Source organism: Callionymus lyra, chromosome 7 (genome assembly GCF_982586985.1).
Source record: "Callionymus lyra chromosome 7, fCalLyr1.hap1.1, whole genome shotgun sequence".
NCBI lineage: Eukaryota > Metazoa > Chordata > Actinopteri > Syngnathiformes > Callionymidae > Callionymus > Callionymus lyra.
Window position 1 is genome coordinate 4279426 of NC_141824.1, and position 26398 is coordinate 4305823.

The 26398-nt window shown below is 34.3% G+C and overlaps 1 protein-coding gene across 3 annotated transcripts; it reads left to right on the forward strand.

The window, feature by feature from the left end:
- Positions 1 to 5974: 5974 nt before the first annotated feature.
- On the forward strand, positions 5975 to 26016 carry tsku (tsukushi small leucine rich proteoglycan homolog (Xenopus laevis)). Of its 3 annotated transcripts, none has more exons than XM_087795813.1 (3): positions 5975 to 6147; positions 17591 to 17902; positions 21041 to 26016. In XM_087795813.1, the coding sequence occupies exons 2-3, from the start codon at positions 17597 to 17599 to the stop codon at positions 21773 to 21775; spliced, it is 1041 nt and encodes a 346-aa protein (XP_087651939.1). In that variant the 5' UTR covers positions 5975 to 6147; positions 17591 to 17596; the 3' UTR covers positions 21776 to 26016. The 3 variants fall into 3 exon arrangements, with proteins under 3 accessions (XP_087651939.1, XP_087651941.1, XP_087651940.1); XM_087795815.1 differs by lacking the exon at positions 5975 to 6147 and adding an exon at positions 13809 to 13891; XM_087795814.1 differs by lacking the exon at positions 5975 to 6147 and adding an exon at positions 13880 to 14001.
- Positions 26017 to 26398: the final 382 nt, after the last annotated feature.

Consider the following 26398-nt stretch of genomic DNA (forward strand, 5'->3'; position numbering starts at 1 on the left):
TTCAAGTAATACGACAATACTACAAATATATCCTTGTTACTACAATATCACAACACCAGAGTCAAGTACTGGACAATATTAAACATATATCCTTGTTACTAAACAATCACAACACTAGAGTGAAGTACTGGACAATACTACAAATATATACTTGTTACTACACTATCACAACACCAGAGTCAAGTACTCGACAATACTACACATATATACTTGTTACTACACTATCACAACACCAGAGTCAAGTTCTCGACAATACTACACATATATACTTGTTACTACACTATCACAACACCAGAGTCAAGTTCTCGACAATACTACACATATATACTTGTTACTACACTATCACAACACCAGAGTCAAGTTCTCGACAATACTACACATATATACTTGTTACTACACTATCACAACTCCAGACTCAAGTACTTGACAATACTACAAATATATACTTGTTACTACAGTATCTACAGTATATCATATTGTTGAACTTATATATGTATCGTATATGTAATACCTAATACATTACTAAGATGAGTTAATATAACACCCGATGAAGAGGAACATGGAAGAAGATGGAACTCAGAGCCTGAGCTCAAACTAAACTCTTATTATTTTTCAATCCAAATAAGTTCAACAAAAACAAGTCTTTAGATTTAAAGTCGTATCAAAAACTTACCGTCTGGTCAGTTCCTGTCGTCGTCATCAGCTTCAGCCCAAAGTTAAAGTCAACTAAACATCCGTTTACATGTCAGAACCAGATCAGTTCCAGGCGTGTGAAGCCGAGGCGGATCATTGTGTTTGGGCTGCAAACCACGAGCGTCGTGTCGGGAGACGACCTCAGCACCCTGGAGAGCGACCGACGCCTCTCGCCCACGGAGTCAGAACCGGAGCCCGGAGCCGAACCCCCGAAACCAGGTCCACCCTCGGAGACACTCATGAGAGACGGGTTCAGAACATCGTCGCGTCCGGGGTCAGCTGCAGGCCCACTCAATCAAATCCTTCAAAGTGACTCGGGGGCCAAAAAAACCTTTAGGTGTTACTCACTAATCCAGGTCTAGAGCGGCGCGGTATAAGAGGATTGTCAACAGGCCGCGGTCGCTGGGAAAAGCCTCGTTAATACGTGAGGAAGTACGAGGCATCACTTTTTTTTACCACCTTCGACAATGAAAAAAAACACCTGGGCTTCCTGAGGTGAAGTGTAATTGCGCGGTAATATGTTGGCAGCAAGTGCAGCAGCAGATTGAATAAAAGTCCACCCCAGCGGAGCCGCGGTAATTAAAGATAACGAAGTCTCGTCCCCCGAGGTCCTGGAGGTCTGCAGCGTTTTGCTGGCGTGAATCTTTTCAGCTCAGAACCTGAGCTCAGTGGTTGCTACAACAGCAGCTCCACACCAGATTATCACCCGAGGCTGTGAATTCAGGGTGAAATATTTGTTTGTTTGTCAACAGAGGACAAGACAGAAACTTTAAAAACTTGTTTAAAGAAGAAGCTCCTGATGTCGAGCAATGGAAGAACATAAAGAGGGGGAAAGAAAATGTGGATTAATTGACCTTTGAACTCAGACGGAGAGAATAGATTGAACCAGGCGATGAAAAAACACATTTTTATTTGACAATATTAAATGAGTGTCGGAGCAGAATGTTGTGTTTGTTTCATTTTTTGATTTTATATATATACATAAAATATATATATATATATATATATATATATATATATATATATATATATATATATATGTATGTTTTTTTCTCTGTTCTTTGAATGGTAAATTGTTCATTTTTAATTACAAAAATAAAAACTAATTATATTGCAGGATTAAGATCATTGAGGATATAATAAAAGTAATAATAATTATATAAATAATAGTACATGATGATAGTATTGATATTGAATTGACCTTTCTTTTTTATTCCCTCTGTCATTTGAATGATCATTTGAGATTTGGTTATTTTTAATAGTTGAAAATATAAATAAAATAAAATAAACATTTTATTTTAATGAATAAATGAATAAAATATCATGGTAAATATTCCAAATTAATTGTATAATTTCTATGACATCACTCGGTATATAAATTATAATAAATTATATGAATAAATTCATGAATAATATATATTTTTTATATTTTATAGTTATCTTTTAACACTTACAACCAACAAGATATCTATTTACTATTTAAATGAACAGGAGAATATTTCAAAGAGTAAGTATGAACTATTAAGAAGTATAAAATATATATAATAATATAATAATAATAATTATTATTATTAATAATAATAATAATAATTATTATTATTATAATTATAATTATTATTATTAGAATAAAGATTCTAAATTAATTGTATACCTTCTAAGATCAGCACTGGGAATACAAGCAACAATCGATCATATTAATATTTAATATAATGATATAAATGTGTATATTCTTTATATTTTAAATGATTGTACTTATTGATTTAAGCAGATATTTACAGCAAGGATGTCAAACTGAATTATACAAGAAGAGCAAAATATGTTTGGCTAAAAATAACTAAACAAAAAATAAAAATCTCAAATGATATTGTCTTTATTTCAGTTTGTTCTCTAACAAAACATTCAATCAAATTCTTTTTTTTCCTTCATCGGCTTTTTATCTCAGATGTTTTATTTTCATGATCTTATCTTAAAACATGATGTCATCAAAGGTCTCCATGACAACATGAACAAACGGTGCAGTGAGTCAGTGATGAAGTGAAATAAATAAAAATTGGGTCAGATTTGAACCAAGAGTTTTTCCAGTGATCATGAAAACGATGGATTGTTGGCGCGGAACACGATGCTGCTGTTGACCCGTCTATGGGATGTAAGCTCATGAGCCTCTTACAGGTAACACCTCGATAGGTGGAGAAAAATGACGAGTCAGCAACAACGTCTCGGCCGCAGACCAACTAGTAAACCCTTGAATGAGCTACGTTCATTTTAATGTATATAAATAGAGCTATATATATATATATATATATATATATATATATATATATATATATATATATATATATATATATAAATATATATATATATATATAAATATATATATATAAATATTTATCAAATAAATGGAATTGTTTTACAGAGACATATTTGAAATAAGTATATATCTAAAGGGAAATACTTTTAAAAATGTGAATCATTTATTATAGTCGAAATTTCCGATACTACTTTTGTTTGTGTGTCTTAAAATTATCCTCATCAACTCTTTTTTTAACAGTTTTTTTTAACAGATTTAAGTTTTTTATTTATTTAATTTGCAAGAATGTGGTTAAAGAACGTCAATACTTCTTGGGTTGTAATGACGAGAATAATAATTTAATTAATTCTTTAAATAATAATATTTTAATTAATTCTTTAAATAATAATATTTTAATTAATTCTTTAAATAATAATAATTTAAGTCATTCTTTAAATAATAATAATTTAATTAATTCTTTAAATAATAATAATTTAATTCATTCTTTAAATAATAATAATTTAATTAATTCTTTAAATAATAATAATTTAATTCATTCTTTAAATAATAATAATTTAATTCATTCTTTAAATTATAATAATTTAATTCATTCTTTAAATAATTATAATAATAACGATGGTTTTTAAAAAACACATAAATTCCTGATTCCGCTTAAACTCTATGTATTTGGCTTTTGCGACATCTGCTGGAGGAAAGTGTCAATCACGTTGTTTTTGTAATATTTATTTTATTATTATTTTACACACGAATAGTTTGATTTATTCGATGATTGATGACGCAGTGGTTAAGAGCGCAAACACAAAAATATATATATTTTTAATAATAATAATAATAATAATACACATTTTAAAATATACCAAATACATCTCTCATATTGTTCATGTTGTTTTATTCTAGCTTTGATAAAACCGCCATAAAGCGTCTTCTTCATTGAACGAGGATGGACAACTGTCGTATTTATATGTCGTATAATCTGACACGAGTTGAAATCCTAATGGAGGTAAATACCATCTTATCGCTCGTGACCTGCAGACAACAACCTTCATAACCTCCACTTGGAATTCATAGAAATGTTTCCTGTGGCTCGAGCTTCCCTTTATATTGAACGAGTGAAAGTAGATTTTTCAAATGTATATCACATTCTTTTCTTTGACAGTTTATTACAAATTGACTTCTTTATAATTTGCAACTTCTGCTTTGACTTTTTATTATTTTTTATTATAAAGTTCATTCTGGTGGCTTTTTTTGTCCTTTTTCTGAGCTGTGAATTACAGAAATGTGAGGAAAATGTATTAAAAGAATTTGTCTTATAATGTCAATATCAACATATTAATTGAAAAAATTAAAAAGAATTTTTTTCTTGCTATCATGGATAGTAGACGACAGTCATTAATGGGTTAAATATACACTTAAAAGGGGAAAAGCTCAATAATAATTTGTAAAATTTGATTTGTGTATGTTTATTCATTTTATTTACAACCTTTCACTCATATTTGAGAATCTCACATTTTTCTTCCTTATCTTCAGCGACTCCTGCTTTTATTGTACTTCTTATAATATTATTTATATGTATATATGTATTTTTTGAAACTGGTGGCTTTTGTGTCCTTTGGTTCATTTTATGAGCTGAGAATAATATAGAAATGTTCATAAAAAAATGTATTTTAAAAAGACCCAAACTGTTCATTGAAGTGCTGTGAATTTGCAAAATACACTCAATAAAGTGGAATAAAATGAGTGAATGAACTCACAGAGAAATTTAAATGTATTATATTAGTCGTGTGTTAATTTTTTTTAAAATTTATATTGAATTGTTTTTTACACTAAACTAACCGTTTACAAATATATTTACGTAGAAATAATGTTTGTCTTTCTTTAGCACATTTAATCGTCATTTTAAATATAAATGTGACACCAAACCGAATTTTTTACAAACAAAATTGAGAAATTCATTATGACTGTAATGTAAAGCATAAAAAAACAACCTCAGATTTGAATTAAAAACTTTAAAATTAAGATTCTGTTTCAACTTTAATGGGCAATTACAGAATTTACAAAAAGATTTGTTTCCTGCGAGCATAGCTCGTCATTTGACTCAATGTTAATTCGTAAAATCTTTATTAGTGTATATTTTCAAATTCAAATCATGCACTTTCACTGATTCTGATGACCAAATCAAAAAAGTACTTCTTTTAATCAGCAACTTCTAATTTTATTGTACTATTAATTATTATTATTATTATTATTATTATTATTATTATTGTTATACACGTCATTCTGAAACTAGTGGCTTTAGTGTGTAGATGAGTTTTAATATATATATATATATATATATATATATATATATATATATATATATATATATATATATATATATATATATATATATATATGTGAAAAATGTTTCATGTTTCACTGTTCATTGAAATATTGTGAATTAAACAAACCATAAAAACATATGTTTAAGTGGATAATAATGATGAATGAACACATTTAAACAGTAATAAAAACCTTAATGTATATCGTTAGTCGTGTGAAAAAACAAAACTAACGTATCACAATTATATTGAATTAATGTTTGATATCCATGAGTACATTTCTACTACATTTTAAATATAGTGTGACATATTTCCCTTCGTGTTTATCAACATAATGGACAACTACCAGATTCTGTAATGTTCAGAATAGAAAAATATATATATTTGAATTTAAAACATCAAAATTACCTTTTTTGTTTCAACCTGAATAAAAAAAAATGAAGACAATAATTGACTTGCATAGATAGTAGACAACAGTTATTTACACTTTTCTTTAAACTCACTTCAAGGTGATCTTTGCTTTATGAGGGAAAATATCTCCGCGCGTCACTTTTATTCTGAAAAGCCACGTGACGGAAGTGCTTTTATTCTGAACTCCGCCGGACTCGCCACGGGTGAAGCGAGTCTCAGGACTTTATGGGATGGAATCATAAAAGTGCGAGACATCCGTGCGAGGCGAGCACACGCACACCCGGGAACACCCGGACCTCATGTAGCCTCGGGCACACAGCAGCGCCGCGGGGGGTCTGGACAACATGGCGGGGACGCGACGCGACGAGAACGGACTGCGCGGATGAACATAAAAAAAAACACAAAAAACACCCAAAAGTAAGTTCGTAAAGTTTGCAGCGTGACGTCATCGAGTTTTTGAGAGTTTTTCAAGGATCAGATTCACTCGGTGGAAGAAAAACGCCCAGAGATTTGGAGAAACTCGGAGCAAAACTTTCACCGATCGTGAGAAAAATGTTCAAAAACTTTTTCTTTTCTATGCATGTTTTCGTGTGATTGACAGATGTTGGGGGGGCGGGGCCTCGCCTGTTAACGATCATTTAATACAACTTTTGCGTAAAGATTTGACACGTTTGTCGCGCTTGAAACGTTCATTTACTTTAACAACACGAAACTTTAAATAAACAGCGTGTACTCGTGAGTGTACAAGTACTAATGTCATACTTTTAAAATACTTCATTTATCCACAATCACGCCTAAAGCACCGCGTGAATGTTATTGATCCAGGATTGTGTTCAGTTTAATTCACATTCAAACTACTTTAATCGTAACTATATTCATTTAAATTATAAATACTACTAAAGAAATACATTTTTCTAAAGACCGTTATGACGACATTAAGTTCCCTCTTCTCTCTATCTTGCTCATCAGGTGTTAACTCATATTTCTGTGTCGCAATATAAACAGTTTTTTTGGCCAACCGTCCTTTTATATTTAAGCTCATATATTATTCTTAGAGCATTATATATATTTATTTATTGTTATTTTTTTTAATAATCCTGACGACTCACGGTTGTCATTATGATGATCTGTAACTTTTATTTGAGAGTCTTGAATGAGAAAGATTGAAGGAGAACAAACACAGAGAGAATTAAGATAAATTGAAATTAAAAATATTTTTTACTGTTTGGTATAATATACATTTTGTTTGACCTGCATGTAAGACTTGTTTGATGGAGTTTGACGCCCCAGATATAGAAAAAACCGACGAGAAAAGTACTTTTTTTTGCATCATAATTGTTTATTCTTATTATTATTATACGTGGAACATAATTCTAAAGCCGACTGAATGTTTTAAATCTCAAAATACCATCAAAGACTATCATAATTATTAGCTTAGGTAGAACTTTATTGATCCCTCAGGAGGTCTCTTTCGGGAAATAGTTTTTATCCAAATTATCCACAGCAAATACAGCAATTTTTCATTAAAAAAAAAATCAAAATAAAATAAGAACAAGAACAAAGAGAAATAAAGAGAAAGAACAAGATGATACAATCTAAGTCTAAAGATAACGATAAAGAACAAAGATCAAAGAAAAATAACATTATTATGCAGTGAAATACAATTTATATACTATATATGTAAATTTAACAATAGTAAATCAATGAAAAGCCATTTTTCGCACATTTCTTTAACTATAATAATCCAGTGATTAACGATGAGAATGTTGTTGTTGAAGCTCTGTGTGTCTGGACCTCCTTCTAAGGGTCGTGACAGGATCTATAAAGACTAATCTTATCTTAAAAGAGCCTCTTTCAAGAACAGTCTATATGGACGACGGTGCTCGTAAAATGCACCTCGGCAGAACATTTCCATGATAACATGATCACGAGAAGAAGAAGAAGGTTCCTCTGGTTCGTCTGCTTCGATGATGAAGTGATTACTATTGATTGATGCTCCTCTGTGTGTGTGTGTGTGCGTGTGCGTGTGTGTGTGTCCTTCAATATCTTCAAACACACTTTGGAAAACACACAATCTGATGCATCAACTCTGCAGCTACGAAGAGCGTTTTGTGTTTTTCACACAGGAAACTGTGTTTTTAGGTCAACGCCACAAACTTTTATCGCGCTTTCGTAAAAGTCTGACTTTAAGGGTCGTCCCTTATCTGTGGACTGTCCCTCAGGAGCAGATGGTCTTCAGCCCTCTTTGTGCTCTGGACCCCCCTTCAGATACAAACACTCGAAATAAATCATATTTTAAAATATTTTTCACTTGTTTACAGGTTTATTTTAGGACTAAACTTGACCAAAAACGAGGGCCTTGACGTTTCTAGAGTCGCAGAATAATATTACTTCGGAGAAAATATATATATTTTTCAAAATAAAACACCCTTCAGACAGTAATAATCAATATAATTTGGGGCAGGAGTGGAGTAAAAGTATCATGATGTTCTGTTCTATGTTAATCTTTGTATCCTTTGTCTTTGTTATTTTTCTTTGATCTATGTTCTTTATCTTTATCTTTAGACTTAGATTGTCTCATCTTGTTCTTTCTCTTTATTTCTCTTTGTTCTTATTTTATTTTGATTATTTGTTATGAAAAATTGCTGTATTTGCTGTGGATAATTGGAAAAAAAACAATTTAGAATAAAGTTCTACCTAACCTAACCTAGAATAGAAATGACATCAATGACCAGAACAGGTTTCCGGAAAATGCTGCTTGGGTTTATGACTAATAACTTTCCGTCAGGAGTTGCAAGAGCAAGTCGCCTCCTCAATTTTTATAATAAATAATAATAATAAATTGTATTTAAAGTCACCTTTCTACAAGTTCTCATTTACTAAATCATCCGTTGTTTTTGGTTTTATTTTACATTTTTATCCTCAACTAGTAACCTTTTAACCTGGTGTTCGTCGTGCGATTCACCGACATCTTCTCATCGCCTCGAAACCAGATCATGCGACGCTTGTGCTCGTCAAGCTTAGCGCGTTGAAAACAGAACAAAATGCTTCAGTAAACGTGAAACGAATCTGAACGACAGTCTTTTTCTTTCCTGCAGCTGAAAGACTTTTAAACTAGAATTATCCACAGCGACCGCACGGAGACGCACACATTCTCTGGGGTTATACCTGCAACTAGTGTGTCTTTCTACCCACAACAACAACACAAATAACCTCAAACGGAAAGCGGGGACTGAGAATAATTGAATTTAAAATAAACAAAAATGTTAGCGCGGCTATGCTAGGTGCACATTGCTAACTAAGATAATCCAGCGAATAGCTTTATGAGGCGTACGTTAGAAACGAAACAAAAACAAACAAAGACGATTTTTGTCTTTGTTGACACGTGTCGACTAGAAACTTGTTCATCTTGATTTGTGTCGCGACTACGCCAAAGTTTTTGTTGTAAAGATTTGACTGAAACCATCTTCACGTCGTCCACATTTGACGTACGACACTGAAGATCATCGGACATTTTTTATTGGCTTTAGGAAAATACATTAGAAGTACAGGAAAGTTGTTTGACCAAAATCTTGACCAAAAAACTTCCTTGTTAAGTGAAATTGTCGTACAATTTTGAGGGGTTTACGATATTAGCTAAACATTCTCTGATTTTCCAAAAAGAAACTTAACCAGGCCTTTTGGAGATGCTGAAAAATACAGGATAGCTCCCAAAAATTTCCGTAAAAGAGGACGTTTGCTAACCAAGCTAGTGTTAGCAATGTTGCTAACTAGCTAACACTCACACAAACTGCAAAAGTGAGTGTGAGGAATTTAAAATTGAGATTTAAACTATACTCATAAAGGCACAGAACGACCAACGATGGCTTCTTTAAATGACTCAAAACAATGGATCCTAATTTATCTAAATCAGTTCAATAATCTCCACGATTCACAGAGATTTTTGTTCGCAAAAGATGCACGAAAAGCAAATAAATAGAATAATTCAAAAGACCAAAGGTTCAACAGATCCAGTTTAAACAAATAAAGAAAGCAAAAACAAATAAAGAAAGCAAACATGAGAAACTAGAACAAAAATTCCCAGAGCAAAATAGCTAAGCTAAGCTAACAGTTCAAAAGAATTGAACCGTGCATCTTCTAAGCATCTATATAAATAAATAACACCCAAGAGTGTCATCAACACTTGATGCTGGAAAATACTCAGCAAGAGTTACTCAGGATAGCCCCAAAAATTTCCGTAAAAGAGCATGTTTGCTAACCAAGCTAGTGTTAGCGATGTTGCTAACTAGCTAACACTCACACTAACTGCAAAAGTGAGTTTGAGGAATTTAAAATAGAGATTTAAACTATACTCATCAAGGCACAGAAAACCAACGATGGCTTCTTGAAATGACTCAAAAGCAACAATGAATCCTAATTCATCGAAATCAGTTTAATAATCTCCACGATTCACAGAGTTTTTTGTTCACAAAAAACGCACAAAAAAACAATAAATGGAATAATTCAAAAGACTAAAGCTCAACAGATCCAGTTTAAACAAATAAAGAAAGCAAAAACAAATAAAGAAAGCAAACATGAGAAAGTAGAACAAAAATTCTCAGAGCAAAATAGCTAAGCTAAGCTAACAGTTCAAAAGAATTGAACCGTGCATCTTCTAAGCATCTATATAAATAAATAACACCCAAGAGTGTCCTCAACACTTGATGCTGGAAAATACTCAGCAAGAGTTGCTCAGGATAGCCCAAACAATTTCCGTAAAAGAGCATGTTTGCTAACCAAGCTAGTGTTAGCGATGTTGCTAACTAGCTAACACTCACACTAACCGCAAAAGTGAGTTTGACGAATTTAAAAGTGAGATTTAAACTATACTCATCAAGGCACAGAAAACCAACGATGGCTTCTTGAAATGACTCAAAAGCAACAATGAATCCTAATTCATCGAAATCACTTCAATAATCCCCACGATTCACAGAGATTTTTGTTCGCAAAAGATGCACGAAAAGCAAATAAATAGAATAATTCAAAAGACCAAAGGTTCAACAGATCCAGTTTAAACAAATAAAGAAAGCAAAAACAAATAAAGAAAGCAAACATGAGAAACTAGAACAAAAATTCCCAGAGCAAAATAGCTAAGCTAAGATAACAGTTCAAAATAATTGAACCGTGCATCTTCTAAGCATCTATATAAATAAATAACACCCAAGAGTGTCCTCGACACTTGATGCTGGAAAATACTCAGCAAGAGTTGCTCATGATAGCCCCAAAAAATTCCGTAAAAGAGCATGTTTGCTAACCAAGCTAGTGTTAGCGATGTTGCTAACTAGCTAACACTCACACTAACCGCAAAAGTGAGTTTGACGAATTTAAAAGTGAGATTTAAACTATACTCATCAAGGCACAGAAAACCAACGATGGCTTCTTTAAATGACTCAAAAGCAACAATGAATCCTAATTCATCAAAATCAGTTTAATAATCTCCACGATTCACAGATTTTTTTGTTCACAAAAAACGCACAAAAAAACAATAAATGGAATAATTCAAAAGACTAAAGTTCAACAGATCCAGTTTAAACAAATAAAGAAAGCAAAAACAAATAAAGAAAGCAAACATGAGAAAGTAGAACAAAAATTCTCAGAGCAAAATAGCTAAGCTAAGCTAACAATTCAAAAAAGTTGAACCATGCATCTTCTAAGCATCTATATAAATAAGAGCGTGTCCTCGACACTTGAAAAGGCTCCTGAGAGCGAGAAGGTGTGACGGCCATGACGGCTCTATTGTCAAGCGAACCCGGAGAGTTAGCAGCTCCACGTCGTGTGACCGGCGGCAGTTTGTCGTCAGATTTCTAGGTGAGAGTGTTCGGGTCGAACACCTGGTGCTGAGAGTGGGACGGGAAGAGGGACGACTACAAAGACAACAGTTGCTTTTTATTATACGTCTGACGTGCTGGAGCCGTCGTGACGTTCTTGACTCGTCGAGGTGATGAACTGATGAAGTGTTCAGATGGTCGTGTTTAAGGAATTGCATGAGAGGAACTTTAGGGACTTTTGCCTCTTTTTATAAACTGTAGCTTCAACTTCTCTCAGAGAATATTCATGTAACGTTTATCAATGTTTGGATTTTGACCTGATCTTAGTGGTAAGTATATATGTGTAGTATTGTCCAGTACTTGACTCTGGTATTGTGATAGTGTATTAACAAGTATAAATGTGTAGTATTGTCCAGTACTTGACTCTGGTGTTGTGATAGTGTATTAACAAGTATAAATGTGTAGTATTGTCCAGTACTTGACTCTGGTGTTGTGATTGTGTATTAACAAGTATAAATGTGTAGTATTGTCCAGTACTTGACTCTGGTGTTGTGATAGTGTAGTAACAAAGATATTGTGTAGTATTGTGGATTACTTGACTCTGGTGTTGTGATAGTGTAGTAACAAGTATATATGTGTAGTATTGTCCAGTACTTGACTCTGGTGTCGTGATAGTGTTGTAACAAGTATATATGTGTAGTATTGTCCAGTACTTGACTCTGGTGTTGTGATAGTGTAGTAACAAGTATATATGTGTAGTATTGTCCAGTACTTGACTCTGGTGTTGTGATAGTGTAGTAACAAGTATATATGTGTAGTATTGTCCAGTACTTGACTCTGGTGTTGTAGTATTTACAGACCACATGACTCTTGATGAAGTCGTAACTACTTTATTTTGTTTTCAAACCAAAATATGTCCAAACATCAGCTTTAAAAGCTGCTAGACTCACTGTATCCTCCCGTTCTCAGTCATCGCCGGAATTTACATCGTTCCTTTAGCTGCGGAGGACGTAACGACTGCCATCTAGAGGCCAGAAGTTTCATCGCAACACATACGCTGTGAATATTTACATGTTATTTGTAAATTAAAAAAATATATATTTTATTTTACCACATTTTAATTTTGAAAGAAATCATCACAATCAAATTATCGCGATAGTATATATTTTATTATGACCCTATAAAACATCAACTAATACGAAGTGTTTCAAATGTATTTAATTATACGTAGAAAATATATAAATTTACTTTAGGAAAAACACTTTATTTTGGATAGTTTTTCTTAAATCACTGTTTTGGAACTGTTTCAAAAGTACTTGTTTTGGCACCGGTGTTGGTACCGTAATTTGATACACTTCCAAACAAATGACCCAATCGCATAATTTACAGACCACACGACTCTTGACGAAGTCGTAACTGCTTTCATTTTGTTTTCAAACCAAAATATGTCCAAACAATCAGCTTTAAATGCTGATGGAGTCACTGTATCCTCTCGTCCTCAGTCATTGATCCTCAGGGATCTTGCAGGATTTAATTGTTGAACTACCTGCGCAGGACATAATGACTGCTGCCATCTAGAGGCTGGACGTTTAACTGCAACATAATAATGAACAAACCCTGTGAATATTTAAATGTTTATCATAAAATAAAATATCACTTATAATTCCATGTATTACAATAAAATAAAATATTAATTTATTTTAGACACAATTTATTGAACTATAAATATGATTTGAAAGCCAAATACAGTATATATCTCTATAATTAATAGCTAATTTATTCACGTTTTGCCTCGTGTGTGTTTTTTTTTGTTTATGAAGAAATCTGTGCACAGAGTTCAGGTCGTGTGAGTTTGGACTTTGAGCCGAGGTTTCAACAAGCGCTACACACGTAACTAATCCACGTGCACAACACACGTGTGTAGATACATTTGTCAAAGTCACTTATAAATCCATGTATTACAAGTGTTTGTTCAAGTTTCCTCCCTTATTTTTATTTGCATTCCTTCACCTTCTCAAGCGACTTCACACGAGTCTGCGTCAACACTCGCACAATGAGTCAAAAAACTTCTTGTTGGTGGAAGATTAAGTTGTGTTGCCACGACGATAAAGCTTCACAACGGTACAAGAAGAATAAAGTGATTTATTTTTCGTTTTCTCTCGGGTCGTTGCCGGGACACATCTTGCCATGTCACGGTGCCGCCCGTTATGCAACTCCTGACCTCTGCTTCCATATCTGTGTGTGTGTGTGTGTGCGTGTGTGTGTGTGATCTTATCACTGATGTTCGGGCTGAACCTGGACTTCTTGGTGTTTGCACTTGAGATGCCATCAGAGGCAGCGATCGACCACCGGGCGTAAGTTTGTGCTTCGGACTCTAGTTTAGTTCAATCACTTAAAATGTTGCTTTAAAGGTTCAGAGTTTCTGTGGTGAAGGATCTTAACGTACTTATGCAGAACCACGGAGGTAAATAAAACCTCAGCAGATTTATTTGACTTTTCCTTCTCGCGGTTTAATCTCGTTATATAATCTTGTTTATTATGTTTAGAGTAATCTACTCGCGCCTTCCTTTTTCTCGATTTGTTTTTAAAGTATGTTTTCCGCTGCTGATCTCATGTTATCTGCGACTGATTAAAAAGAGAAAACATTGTGACTCCTGCTATCAGTCCTGATACAGACTTTAAATGAAATGATACTTAAATGATACGTCAGATTAAAAGTGCATTTTTTTCTTAAATGACTTCATACTGGGTTGTAATCCGAGCGCTGACGAGTGTGAGCTGTTGTCAGATTAAACGTACATTTGAAAGTACTTCCACACATATTTACATGTATACAGATATCCTGAATGCAAATCACCCACATGGAGATTCTTTTAACCATGAAATTTGTGTGTGTATTTGTGTGTATATGAACTAGTTTGTCTTCAAGATCAATAGAAAGCAGGGAAACAAACGTTGTTGAGACATGTTTGTGTATTTGTTTCATATTTTACATGAGTTTCACTGCATTTTTTACATTTATTTTTAAACAAAATGTCGTAGACTTCAAACATGTAACTATCACTCACTAAACTACAGTATAACATATTTACCTTTTAAAATAACAAATTATTCCCTGATGTTCATCTGTAATCTTGACACGTTTTATTATTTGTAGAGATTATTTCTGAAACGTATATTCATACTTTGGTATTTCATCGAATATAAACTTTAAACCTTATTTCTGCTATTCTATTGTGTCATTATCAATGTTGCACAACTGTTATCTCGTCTTGTGATCGTTATATGATCATTTGTTGTTATTATCGTCTTGAATTATTGCTGACATAAGCAGTTTTTATGATATAATTGTTGCCTTGAATTGATTGAACCCAACTGTCGTGTTGTTGTGTTGTTATTTAAACCATAAAACATAATCTAAATATTAAAAATCCCTATTTATCAAGTTAATTATACTAATTTCAATGTTTACTTTTCTGAATTTAATGTAAAAGAGCTGATTGTAAAATGTACTTAATAACACAACAGCAAGAATATAAGCAACATATTGAAAAACAAAAAGTTGTGTCATAATAATGGTTAATTTTAATAATTTATTTTCCTTTCATTTAACATCATAATTAACAATTAAAGATTATGAAAAATAATTAATTCCTCTGAACTTTATTGGTTCTGTTTGAAATCACAGAGTTAAAAAACGACTCTTAGTACAAGACCCTGAACGCACCAGTCGCAATGCATTGTGGGAACTGGATGTGCAGGTGAGGTCAGGAGGAGCTTCTACCTCCAGGTACACTTTGACAGAACAGCTGATTGACAGCTGTCGACTCTCTGTTCTTATCATGTTTTCTTTGGCGGAGATTCAAGGAAGAGAAGATTCTCTGTAGCTTCTGTTTATTTTGTTAAGAACATATTAACTCTGAGGTCACTTGTCTTTTTAAACAACTTGGTTTGTCATTTTTAAGCCAAAAGTCCAACATTAAAGTATATTCTCTCAAAATCATCTTAAATCCTAGAATAGTTGAACACTTCATTAAATGAATGAATGTGAAGAATGTTCATCAGGAATGTGAGATAAAGTGTGATTACATTTTAGCTTCATTATATCTTTATAAACATCTTCACCTCCACGTAACCGACGATTGAGACGTCATGAGTGAATTTTTTTTTAAAAAAAACATTTTTTTCTTGTCATAAAATTGTTAAAATCTCATATTAGAAATTATTCGTTCGTTCAAATATACTCTGTGTTACGGTGTTGGTCAATATCACCTTAAAACAGGCAGTTAGCATTTTAATCCATGAACTAAAATAGAAGATAGCCTTCTAATTGATGAACTAAGCCAGCAGCTAGCATTTTTAATTGATGAGCTAAGATAGCATTTTAATCCATGAGTTAATATAGCATTTTAATCAATGAGCAAAGATAGCATTTTGATACATTAGCTGAGCTAGCATTTTAATCGATGAGCTAAACTAGCATTTACATTAATGAGCTAAGCCAGCAGCTAGCATTTTTAATTGATGAGCTAAACTAGCATTTTAATCCATGAGTTAAGATAGCATTTTTATGAATGGCAAAGATAGCATTTTAATCAATGAGCAAATCTAGCATTTTAATCAATGAGCAAAGCTAGCATTTTGAAAAATTAGCTGAGCTAGCATTTTAATCCATGAGCTAAAATAGCATTTTTATCAATGTGCAAAAATAGCATTTTAATCGATGAGCAAAGCTAGCATTTTTATAAATTAGCTGAGCTAACATTTTGATGATGAGCTAAGCTAGCATGTATATTGATGAGCTAAGCCAGCAGCTAGCATTTGAATTGATGAGCTAAACTAGCATTTTAATCCATGATTTAAGATAGCATTTTTATCAATGTGCAAAGATAGCATTTTAATCAATGAGCAAAGCTAGCATTTTGATAAATTAGCTAAAATAGCATTTTAATCAATGAGCAAAGCTATCATTTTGAAAAATTAGCTGAGCTAGCATTTTAATCCATGAGCTAAAATAGCATTTTAATCCATGAGCTAAAATAGCATTCTTATCAATGTGCAAAAATAGCATTTGAATCGATGAGCAAAGCTAGCATTTTTATAAATTTGCTGAGCTAGCATTTTGATGATGAGCTAAGCCAGCAGCTAGCATTTGAATTGATGAGCTAAACTAGCATTTTAATCCATGATTTAAGATAGCATTTTTATCAATGTGCAAAGATAGCATTTTAATCAATGAGCAAAGCTAGCATTTTGATAAATTAGCTAAGATAGCATTTTAATCAATGAGCAAAGCTAGCATTTTGAAAAATTAGCTGAGCTAGCATTTTAATCCATGAGCTAAAATAGCATTTTAATCCATGATTTAAGATAGCATTTTTATCAATGTGCAAAGATAGCATTTTAATCAATGAGCAAAGCTAGCATTTTGATAAATTAGCTAAGATAGCATTTTAATCAATGAGCAAAGCTAGCATTTTGAAAAATTAGCTGAGCTAGCATTTTAATCCAGAGCTAAAATAGCATTTTAATCCATGATTTAAGATAGCATTTTTATCAATGTGCAAAGATAGCATTTTAATCAATGAGCAAAGCTAGCATTTTGATAAATTAGCTAAGATAGCATTTTAATCAATGAGCAAAGCTAGCATTTTGAAAAATTAGCTGAGCTAGCATTTTAATCCAGAGCTAAAATAGCATTTTAATCCATGAGCTAAAATAGCATTCTTATCAATGTGCAAAAATAACATTTTAATCCATGAGCATTTTGATGATGAGCTAAACTAGCATTTATATTGATGAGCTAAGCCAGCAGCTAGCATTTGAATTGATGAGCTAAGATAGCATTTTAATCCATGATTTAAGATAGCATTTTTATCAACGTGCAAAGATAGCATTTTAATCAATGAGCAAAGCTAGCATTTTGATAAATTAGCTAAGCTAGCAGCTAGCATTTAAATCCATGAGCTAAGCTAAGAATGAAATGATTTTATTTTTTGAAGAAACAAATGTAATTTCCTCCTTCTTAAGTAACCACTGTGTTCTCTCTCCAGGGCGTGATGACGTTCCTCCTGGTTCTGGCCACGTCTCTGCTGGCGTCCGTCCACTGCACGTCGGTCAAGAACTGTCACCCTCTGTGTCACTGTGAGGTCGAGAGCTTCGGCCTGTTCGACAGCTTCAGCCTGACCCGAGTGGACTGTCACGGGGTCGGACCCAACACCCACATGCCCATCCCCATCCCCCTGGACACGGCCCACCTGGACCTGTCGTCCAACGCCGTGGGGCCGTTGACCGACTCCATGTTGACCGGCCCCGGGTACACCACCCTGGTCAGCCTGGATCTGAGCAGCAACGATATCACACGGGTGAGAAAAACACCCTTTTATATGTTTTGTATATGTTTTTTGTTTTAGGAGGTTTTATTTGTTTCACAAATGTGTAATTATGTTTCAGAGTTTTTGAATTAGTATCAGGCAGTTGTGAAATTGTTTCCTGAGTTGTAAATATTTTGTAGGAATTTGTGAATTACTTTCAGAGAATATGCTTTTGTTTCTGGAACTTATCAATTTGTTTCAGAGTTTTTTAACCTACTTTTAGTCATTTGTAAATTAGTTTCATGAATTTAAAGGTTGTCTGAGGAATTTGTACATTTGTTTCTGGGTTTGTAATTAGTTTCAGGAATTTGTAAATCTATTTTAGGAGTCGTTAAAATTAGTTTCAGGAATTTGTCAATTTATTTAGTTCCTACATTTTTAACATTCATTTCTTAATTTGTAAATTAGTTTTAGACTTTCCAAATAACTTTTAGTAATTTGTAAATTAGTTTTAATGAATTCACAAGGTTGTTGGAGGAATTTGTAAATTGTACCAAGTGTGTAAATACATTCAGGAATTTGCAAATCTGTTTCAGGAATTTGTAAATCAATTTATGGAGAAGGTCCATTAGTTATAGGAATTGTAAATGTATATAGTTTGCACATTTTTTACTTGTTTCAGGAATTGTTTAATTTGATCTAGAGTTTGTTCATTACTTTCAGGAATCTGTAGATTTTCTGCAGAATTTGCAAATGCGTTCCTTCCTGAGTTTGTGAATGTTTTAGTGATTTGTAAACTTGTTTCAGAGATTCTAAATTGTAATCTACACTTTGTAAATTAGTTTACAAATTGGTTTCATGTTTTCAAGAGTTATTAGTAAATGAGTTTTGGGTTTTTGTGTGTAAATGTGTTTCAGAGTTTGTAAATTGGAATCTAAGAAGTTTTGAAATTTGAATTTTCTTTCCAAATTAGGATTTTTTTTCCAAATAAGTCAATTTGTCCCAGTTTCATTTGATCCAGAGTTTGTTAATTACTTTTGGGAATCGGTACATTTTCAATTTCTCAATTTGCAAATGAGTTCCTTCCTGAGTTTGTAAATGTTTTTCAGGAATTTGTAAACTTGTTTCAGAATTTGTAAATTGTAATCTAAGGATTTCGTAAATTAGTTTCCAAATTTGGAAATTGGTTTCAGGACTTGTTGAAGGTTTTCATGAGTTATTAGTAAATGAGTTTTGGGTATTTGTGTGTAAATGTTTTTCAGAGTTTGTACATTGTAATCATAGGAGTTTGTGAATAAGTTTTTTAATTTGGATTTTTTTTTTCCAAATTTGGAAATTCGTTTCCAAATTAGTAAATTTGTTTCAGGAATTGTTTAATTTGATCCAGAGTTTGAAAATCTTTTTCAGGAATCATCTCATTTTCTGCAGGAATTTGCAAATGAGTTCCTTCCTGAGTTTGTAAATGTTTTAGTGATTTGTAAACTTGTTTCAGAGATTCTAAATTGTAATCTACACTTTGTAAATTAGTTTACAAATTGGTTTCATGTTTTCAAGAGTTATTAGTAAATGAGTTTTGGGTATTTGTGTGTAAATGTGTTTCAGGAGTTTGTAAATTGGAATCTAAGAAGTTTTGAAATTTGAATTTTCTTTCCAAATTAGGATTTTTTTTCCAAATAAGTCAATTTGTCCGAGTTTCATTTGATCCAGAGTTTGTTAATTACTTTTGGGAATCGGTACATTTTCAATTTCTCAATTTGCAAATGAGTTCCTTCCTGAGTTTTTAAATGTTTTTCAGGAATTTGTAAACTTGTTTCAGAGTTTGTAAATTGTAATCTAAGGATTTCGTAAATTAGTTTCCAAATTTGGAAATTGGTTTCAGGACTTGTTGAAGGTTTTCATGAGTTATTAGTAAATGAGTTTTGGGTATTCGTGTGTAAATGTTTTTCAGAGTTTGTACATTGGAATCATAGGAGTTTGTGAATAAGTTTTTTAATTTGGATTTTTTTTTTCCAAATTAGTAAATTTGTTTCAGGAATTGTTTAATTTGATCCAGAGTTTGAAAATCTTTTTCAGGAATCATCTCATTTTCTGCAGGAATTTGCAAATGAGTTCCTTCCTGAGTTTGTGAATGTTTTAGTGATTTGTAAACTTGTTTCAGAGATTCTGAATTGTAATCTACACTTTGTAAATTAGTTTACAAATTGGTTTCATGTTTTCAAGAGTTATTAGTAAATGAGTTTTGGGTATTTGTGTGTAAATGTGTTTCAGAGTTTGTAAATTGGAATCTAAGAAGTTTGTAAATAAGTTTTGAAATTTGAATTTTCTTTCCAAATTAGGATTTTTTTTCCAAATAAGTCAATTTGTCCGAGTTTCATTTGAGCCAGAGTTTGTTAATTACTTTTGGGAATCGGTACATTTTCAATTTCTCAATTTGCAAATGAGTTCCTTCCTGAGTTTTTAAATGTTTTTCAGGAATTTGTAAACTTGTTTCAGAGTTTGTAAATTGTAATCTACAATTTGTAAATTAGTTTCCAAATTTGGAAGTTGGTTTCAGGACTTGTTGAATGTTTTCAAGAGTTATTAGTAAATTAATTTTGGGTATTTGTGTGTAAATGTTTTTCAGAGTTTGTAAATTGGAATCTTAGGAGTTTGTGAATAAGTTTTTTAATTTGGATTTTTTTTTTCCAAATTAGTAAATTTGTTTCAGGAATTGTTTAATTTGATCCAGAGTTTGAAAATCTTTTTCAGGAATCATCTCATTTTCTGCAGGAATTTGCAAATGAGTTCCTTCCTGAGTTTGTAAATGTTTTTCAGGAGTTTGTAAATTGTAATCTAAGGATTTCGTAAATTAGTTTCCAAATTTGGAAATTGGTTTCAGGACTTGTTGAATGTAAGTAAGTAAGTAATATTTATTTATAGAGCGCTTTTCCAGACCAGGGTCACAAAGCGCTTTAACATCAAAACAATACTCGAAAAAAAAGTACATACTTTAAAGATCAAGATAATACTGAGAACAACACAGGAGTTCCAGAAAATCAAGGAAAAGCCTGAACAAATAGAAACGTCTTAAGATGTTTCTTGAAGGTTTTCATGAGTTATTAGTAAATGAGTTTTGGGTATTTGTGTGTAAATGTGTTTCAGAGTTTGTACATTTGCACATGTTGAGCAGGTGTGTTTCTTCTTCTCCAGGTGAGTCCCAATGCTTTGTCCAAGCTACGCTATCTGGAGTCCCTGGATCTGAGCCACAACCACCTGGAGAGTCTGTCCTCGAGCTGCTTCTCCGGTCTGCCTCTGTCCGACGTGGACCTGAGCCACAACCGCTTCCACCAGTTCGACATGGACGTCCTGGCCGCCAGGGTCAACGGCGAACCCGTCACCGTGGATCTGTCTCACAACCGACTGGTGTCCATCTCTTCGCCGCTGAAGGTCCTTCACGTCCAGAGTCTGAACCTGACGGCGAACAAGCTGACCAGCGTGCCGAGGCTGGCGGGGCTTCCCCTGCGCTACCTCAACCTGGACGCCAACCCCATCGCCAGCATCGCGGCGGGATCCTTCGCCTCGCTCAAGGAGCTGCTCTACCTGTCCGTCAGCGGCCTCCCCGATCTCCGGGACATCGAGGCCGACGGTTTCGTGGGCCTGCACAGCCTGCAGGTCCTGGATCTGTCCAACAATCCCAGGCTGACGTCGCTGGGTTTGGCCGTCTTCAGCGGACTGGACTCGCTGCAGGAGCTCAACCTGTCGGGCTCCGGCGTGACGTCGTTGCCCAACAACATGCTCCGGCATCTGCCCGGCATCAGAACCATCGCTCTGGGGCGAAACATCCTCTGCTGGCGGACCCAGAAACAAGGGCAGTTCCACCCACAGCTGGGACAGACGCAGCACAACCAGGTGCTGAACTGTAACGTCGAGGGCGTCGTGTTGTGAGGAAGACGCTCTTTGGTCTGTCGTTCTTCGGCCTCGTCGTACCGGCCTCGACCTCTAGGGCTGTTCGATTATGGCACGAATCATAGTCAGGATTGTTTCGATTCATATTGAAATCACAATTGATTTTTATATAGCGTATGTTTTTTGACAATTTGCTTTTGTTGAACTTTAAACTCAAAATTTTTCATTTTCTACTCACCCTTGTGTCGACTAAGAGTATTTTTAGTGTAGGTTACAGGCAGAAATGTACATACAATCAGATTTCAACTAAACGGAGTACTTCCTGTCTGTGTAGCATGTTAGCATTTCAGCTAAAAACAACTTTAAAATTAAGATTTAATGACATTTTTCCTGAACAATTCCTCATGTGGAGGCTTCACTACAAGAGGAACGTTACAGACGAGCAGTATTGAGGTATTTGGGTGTTTTTAAGTGTCTTTTTTGCTCCAAGAAAATTAGCGTCATTAACCACCGTCGTATTAGATTAGATTAGATAGACTTTATTAATCTCTCTAGTGATCTCTTTGGGGAAATTGGGTTTACAGTTGTTAGCAGACGATAGTTTCATCAAAACAAATACAGAACAAAGGGCAAATAAAAGAACAAAGTGCAAGGGATGACAAAGTGCAAATAAAAAGTGCATATGAAGATACATTTCTGCCTGTAACTCCAAAAAAAGGACCGATCACTCGGAATGAAATCCTTAGTCGACATTTAAAACAACGTAACAAATAATCAAGTATTATGTTTAGTTAAGTTTTATTCTACGTTATCCTGTGTTTTTGAAGTACTTGCAATTCGTTCTGGATCGAGGACTGTTTATTTTTTAAAGTCTCTCCGATTCATGCGCCTGATGAATGTACGTTGACATTTTCGTGCACTTGAAAATTGAAAACACAACAAGTGCCTTCAGCGACAATCTTAACATCATTACATTAGTTTGTGTGAGTAGGAATTCGATTTTTTAAGAAAGAAAATATATCACAAGAATACCATAAGAATAAAAAAAGCTCATTTAGATTAAAATTGACTGAAAATTCCAACGTCTGTTATGAAAAATCTCGCAACACATTCCCTAACCTCCTGAACTATCCAGATGATATCGACGTGCTCGTGCAGGAAACATATCCAGAGGAATTTATTTCTGCCCTGAAGTTTTTCTTATCAGAGGAATCTTGTATTTTGTTAAAAATTAAAAACAACTTGAATTTTAAAGGTGTTTTCTGGAGACAAAGATGGACGGTGATGTCTTTGAATTTCTCTTCATTTAAAATTGCCACTCATTGCTGGATAAGAGCAAAGGTTTCTGTTCTTCATAGACACTTGCAAAAACCTGACATGGAAAAAAAGGGAAAGAATACTCGACAATATCTTTATTGTAAATCAGATTATCATCCAGTTCTTCAGTATCACTTGTGGCCTCGGACGACGCCTGAACGTGACCTTGTTTTTTTTTTTTTAAAGATCTGATCACAATCTGTCCAGAATTGTTGTTTTTTTATCTCTTCTTTTGTGTGTTTGAAAGAGTTCCCACGACATTGTGTCACAGAGAACACAACGGAGCTCTGCTATAAAACGCTCACTTCTCAAGAGAGTTCATGGAATCTTTCAGTCGGATGTCTGTCTGATCGAATGTTCCAGTCCGCAGTGTCAAATCCTTCAAAGAACACCAATGAACATCTTCTCAAGAGAGTTCATGGATTCTTTCAGTCGGATGTCTGTCTGATCTAATGTTCCAGTCCGCAGTGTCAAATCCTTCAACGAACACCAATGAACATCTTCTCAAGAGAGTTCATGGATTCTTTCAGTCAGATGTCTGTCTGATCGAATGTTCCAGTCCGCAGTGTCAAATCCTTCAATGAACACCAATGAACATCTTCTCAAGAGAGTTCATGGAATCTTTCAGTCGGATGTCTGTCTGATCGAATGTTCCAGTCCGCCGTGTCAAATCCTTCAATGAACACCAATGAACATCTTCTCAAGAGAGTTCATGGAATCTTTCAGTCGGATGTCTGTCTGATCGAATGTTCCAGTCCGCAGTGTCAAATCCTTCAACGAACATCTTCTCAAGAGAGTTCATGGATTCTTTCAGTCGGATGTCTGGCTGATCGAATGTTCCAGTCCGCAGTGTCAAATCCTTCAATGAACACCAATGAACATCTTCTCAAGAGAGTTCATGGATTCTTTCAGTCGGATGTCTGTCTGATCGAATGTTCCAGTCCGCAGTGTCAAATCCTTCAACGAACACCAATGAACATCTTCTCAAGAGAGTTCATGGATTCTTTCAGTCGGATGTCTGTCTGATCGAATGTTCCAGTCCGCAGTGTCAAATCCTTCAACGAACATCTTCTCGAGAGTTCATGGAATCTTTCAGTCGGATGTCTGTCTGATCGAATGTTCCAGTCCGCAGTGTCAAATCCTTCAACAAACACCAATGAACATCTTCTCAAGAGAGTTCATGGATTCTTTCAGTCGGATGTCCGTCTGATCGAATGTTCCAGTCCGCAGTGTCAAATCCTTAAACGAACATCTTCTCAAGAGAGTTCATGGATTCTTTCAGTCGGATGTCTGTCTGATCGAATGTTCCAGTCCGCAGTGTCAAATCCTTCAACGAACACCAATGAACATCTTCTCAAGAGAGTTCATGGATTCTTTCAGTCAGATGTCCGTCTGATCGAATGTTCCAGTCCGCAGTGTCAAATCCTTCAATGAACACCAATGAACATCTTCTCAAGAGAGTTCATGGATTATTTCAGTCAGATGTCTGTCTGATCGAATGTTCCAGTCCGCAGTGTCAAATCCTTCAATGAACACCAATAAACATCTTCTCAAGAGAGTTCATGGAATCTTTCAGTCGGATGTCTGTCTGATCGAATGTTCCAGTCCGCAGTGTCAAATCCTTCAATGAACACCAATGAACATCTTCTCAAGAGAGTTCATGGAATCTTTCAGTCGGATGTCTGTCTGATCGAATGTTCCAGTCCGCAGTGTCAAATCCTTAAACGAACATCTTCTCAAGAGAGTTCATGGATTCTTTCAGTCGGATTATCTGTCTGATCGAATGTTCCAGTCCGCAGTGTCAAATCCTTCAACGAACATCTTCTCAAGAGAGTTCATGGATTCTTTCAGTCGGATGTCTGTCTGATCGAATGTTCCAGTCCGCAGTGTCAAATCCTTCAACGAACATCTTCTCAAGAGAGTTCATGGAATCTTTCAGTCGGATGTCTGTCTGATCGAATGTTCCAGTCCGCAGTGTCAAATCCTTCAACAAACACCAATGAACATCTTCTCAAGAGAGTTCATGGATTCTTTCAGTCGGATGTCCGTCTGATCGAATGTTCCAGTCCGCAGTGTCAAATCCTTAAACGAACATCTTCTCAAGAGAGTTCATGGATTCTTTCAGTCGGATGTCTGTCTGATCGAATGTTCCAGTCCGCAGTGTCAAATCCTTCAACGAACACCAATGAACATCTTCTCAAGAGAGTTCATGGATTCTTTCAGTCAGATGTCCGTCTGATCGAATGTTCCAGTCCGCAGTGTCAAATCCTTCAATGAACACCAATGAACATCTTCTCAAGAGAGTTCATGGATTATTTCAGTCAGATGTCTGTCTGATCGAATGTTCCAGTCCGCAGTGTCAAATCCTTCAATGAACACCAATAAACATCTTCTCAAGAGAGTTCATGGAATCTTTCAGTCGGATGTCTGTCTGATCGAATGTTCCAGTCCGCAGTGTCAAATCCTTCAACGAACACCAATGAACATCTTCTCAAGAGAGTCAATGGAATCTTTCAGTCGGATGTCCGTCTGATCGAATGTTCCAGTCCGCAGTGTCAAATCCTTCAACGAACATCTTCTCAAGAGAGTTAATGGAATCTTTCAGTCGAATGTGTTGAATTCCTGCTACATGATAGTTGTGTCTTTCTCAAAATGAATCCATGCAGTGGTTATGTGACTTACAGCCGATAATATTCTCGCTCATGACTCTTAATATTTTGTGTAACTACATCAGCAGGTGAGAAATGACAGCTACAGTGATTTATGATCATGTATTTCCAGTTTTATAGGTCATGAGTGACCCGTGGTTTTGCACTATCGCACCAAAACGACGAGTAAGATTTTCTTATGATGAATGAAACCAGAAAAAATTGCTTAAATATTGCTCATATTTGTAAGAATGTAAATGTACATATCAACCCACTGTGTAAAAGATGCATAAATAAAGAGTTTTTATCACAAAAGTGCAAGTATTGTTATTGTGTTTTTTTGTGTTTAAGCAAAATTTATTTTACAGTTTCATAGAAGACTGAAGAACAAATGATATTTCCTCATCACGTATGTATGTGTTTGAACATATAGATTTATTTTCATTTCAGATATATATATATGTATATATATATATATATATATTTCATTTTATTAACCAAAATTAAAAAAAAAACCATTGAAATACTGTACGGTTATATATATACGGTTTTCTACGTAAATGAAAAAATATATATACATATACTATTTATAATTTAATTGTTTTTTCTCTATTATTCGTACATTTTTATTGATTTTTTTACGTGTGTGTCCATGTTGTAACACATATGGACAAACATCTACATACATGTACGAATT